The 2,941-nt window shown below is 56.6% G+C and overlaps 1 protein-coding gene across 1 annotated transcript in view; it reads left to right on the forward strand.

Annotated features, from left to right (window-relative positions):
• Window positions 1–799, forward strand: part of PGF (placental growth factor) — a gene marked incomplete at both ends in the record, with an annotated part of 2,969 nt that extends 2,170 nt beyond the window's left edge. The window contains 2 exons of the mRNA XM_009877762.1: window positions 620–649; window positions 737–799. Coding sequence (XP_009876064.1) covers window positions 620–649; window positions 737–799 — 93 coding nt within the window. The remainder of the gene's footprint in view (window positions 1–619; window positions 650–736) is intronic.
• Window positions 800–2,941: the final 2,142 nt, after the last annotated feature.

A 2,941-nucleotide genomic window follows, 5' to 3' on the forward strand; every position in this document is an offset into this window, starting at 1 on the left:
GTTGTGGTTTTCATACCTAGGGTAAATCCCAGGGGATCTCCTACGAGTACTTGTGCAGGCACCCTTTAAATCTTTGTAACCTTCTTGCTTCTGCAGCACCTTTGAGCTTCTCCTTAAGCCACCTTCCACACCTTTACATTGCTACTCTTTGAAATGCAGCATCGGCGTGGTGGACATCCTGGACTTGGCCCCTATAGGGGATGCTTAAGCCAAGTGTGTTATGGCTGTTGTCTGAGAGCTACTACTGAGACTTAGGAGCAAATCCCATATGTTTCTCAGAAAGTTGCATCTTGTTTAACTAGCTGAGCTATGAAAGCTCTCACTGAGGGCAGCTGAAACTGCATCTTGCCTCATGAGCAAAATGTCACATTCCCAGGGGTGTCATCAAAGCTGACCAGCCCTTGCCCCTTTGCTGTCTCTACCTTCTCTCTGCCTGCTGCAGTCAACTCCTGGCTGATAAGTTGATAATGTAGAGAGAAGTCACATTGGGTCTGTTTTAAGCACAAATGATTACAGGTAGATGGTGCTATGCACTGGGATGTCTCAAACCATCTCCAGTGGCTCAACAGACAGCAGTGCCTGAGTAACTGCTTCATTCTGTCCTTTTCCCACCCCACAGGCCCCGGCAGGACCTGATGAGGTTGGGAAGGTAAGTGACATCAGGGATGGCATTACTGGCTGGGGTTGTGGGTCTCATCTCCCACACATCAGCCTCTCTTGTACTTGCCTTTCGAAGGAGGAGGTTGAAGGGCCGAGGTAAGAGAAGACAAGACAAGAAGAGACGTAAAGACTGTGAACTGTAAGTGAGCAGGGGCAGGTATGCGTGATGTCTTCTGGGCTCATCTCTTTGGGATGAGCAGCTTCATTAAACCTTTAGGTCTTTACTCACACTGTGAGCAGTGAGGGGTTTGTGCAGAGCAGGCACATGAGAAAGCAGGATGAAGGGGCCAGTGGCCAGCTGTGCAGGAATCAGCCTTTTACTGCAGGCTCAGTACATGCTTGGTAGTCCCCAGGCTCAGCTGCTTAGAGCTGGAGAGTCCCACCCCAGGTGGGGAGGGATGGACTGGGTGACTTGATGGTACGTAGGTCTATCACCATCACAGACCAAGCTGGGTTTCCTGGATCCATGGATTTCCAGTTTCAGCCTCATCTTGCTGCCAGCTATGTCCTTCCTGCTATCCTTGGCTGGTCATTGTTTGGGTTACTCTACCCTTTCCCTCCGTATGTTTAGCTGAATCTCTCAAACCACTTGCTCTAACAGGGCAGGCTGAACTCTTACTGTGGGCACTTTTGGGGCAGGGCACCTGTGGCTGGCATTTTCCTGTTGCCGTTTTGTCTGAAGCCTGCTGCTCAGGGCTCAGCCAGCACCTACCCCCCCGTCACCCTCGTTTCTCCCCATGAAGAGGCTGCCTGTGGTCTGCGTCCCTCCGGTTTGGTGCCAGTGGGATCAGGCACAGAGAGGGGGGCTGGGGGCAGAGCGGGTGAGCCTGGAGGTCCTAGTGTCCCCCTAGTCCTGACAGTGCTCACTCCATGCCATGCTCTCTTTGCAGATGTGGCACGCCACGCAGGTAGCCTCCGCTCTGCCCCCGGCCTTGCTCCTGCTGCCTGGGTTTAAGCCAGTTGCGATTCCCCCTGGCATGGAGGACTTGCGGAGCCATGCCCCTCCAAGCAGCTGTGGGGAGCAGGGCTCCAATGGAAGAGCTGACTGGACTCTTGCTTTGCCCTGGCGGACAACATAGCCTGGAATCGAGGACTGCTTTGCCTTGTCAGCAGCAGGGCGAAAGGACCGGTGACCAGGCCTGGGGCTGAAGATGAGGAGCTCAAGCTGGTCTGCGAGGGATCCTGGGGGCAACAGGGGGTGGAGCTGGTGGCTGTGCTGCTGGAGCTGGCTGAGGGAACAGCGTGATGTCGGGGGCAAGCAGACATCTCAGAGCGCTGCAGCTGCAAAACTGTTCTGTCCTACCAGCACCCTGCAGCTGGGGAGGAAGGAAGCCTGGGGCAGGCGAGGCTGCGTCCATCCTGGCCTTGGCACGGGGCAGCCCAGGAGGGTGCCAGGGAGGTCACCTGGGAAACTCTTCTGACTGGGGATGGGGAAGGAATTGGGGTTGCCAGGGCTTCTCACATGCCCACAGCCACATCCCAGTCTTGCCCTGCTCAATAAAAGCTGGTGGCCAGGTGCAGGATCTGGCAGTGTGAGCGATCCAGTCTGCTTTCCAGCAGCTGCAGGCAGGGCTCTTCCCGCCGGGCGCCCACCCTGGCTGGAGGAGGGCAGTCCTGTGGTGGCCCAGGGCTTGGCCCCAGCACCAACTCCTGCAGCACCCAAGGGGCTGCCCTTGCTGTGCTGCTGGAGATGGGCAACCAGCAGGTCAGGACCAAGCTGCTCCCCAGGCTAGGGGCTACCGGCATGCTGGAGCTCAGGTGGATATTGGGAGACACTTGGGGGAAACTACCCTTCTCCTCCACACTGTGGTGTGGGACTCTTATCTCTCCCTATTCACCATCCCATCCTGTTCTCACTCCAGTCCAAATATCTGACTTCTTATCCTGTGGCTTTCCTTCTCCCTGGCTGGACTGATGCAAGGTTAGAGCAGCGGGGCAGGGGCAGGCTGCCCGTGGGCCTTCCCACCCAAGAAACACCCCACCAAGGCTCATTCACCCAGTGTTGAGACAGGCTGGCATGGGGGCCCTGTCTCTTTCTGGGAACACCCTGGGATGTGTAGGGCGCTGGTGGCCCTCACTGAGGTGCCTGTGGGTGCTGCTATTCCTTTCTTTCCTCACTCAGCCAGGTCTGTGCCCAGATCCGGAGGGCAGCCCCAGCCCTTGTTTCTGTGTGCCTTAAGCAGTGTCTCAGGGGCTCTTCCTCTCGCCTTTCCTGCCTGTGCTGCAGAGGGCTGTGTTGGCTGCCAGGTACATCCTGCACTGTTTGGTGCAAGTCGTTCTC

The sequence above is a fragment of the Apaloderma vittatum genome, unplaced genomic scaffold (genome assembly GCF_000703405.1).
Source record: "Apaloderma vittatum isolate BGI_N311 unplaced genomic scaffold, ASM70340v1 scaffold26251, whole genome shotgun sequence".
NCBI classification, from domain to species: domain Eukaryota; kingdom Metazoa; phylum Chordata; class Aves; order Trogoniformes; family Trogonidae; genus Apaloderma; species Apaloderma vittatum.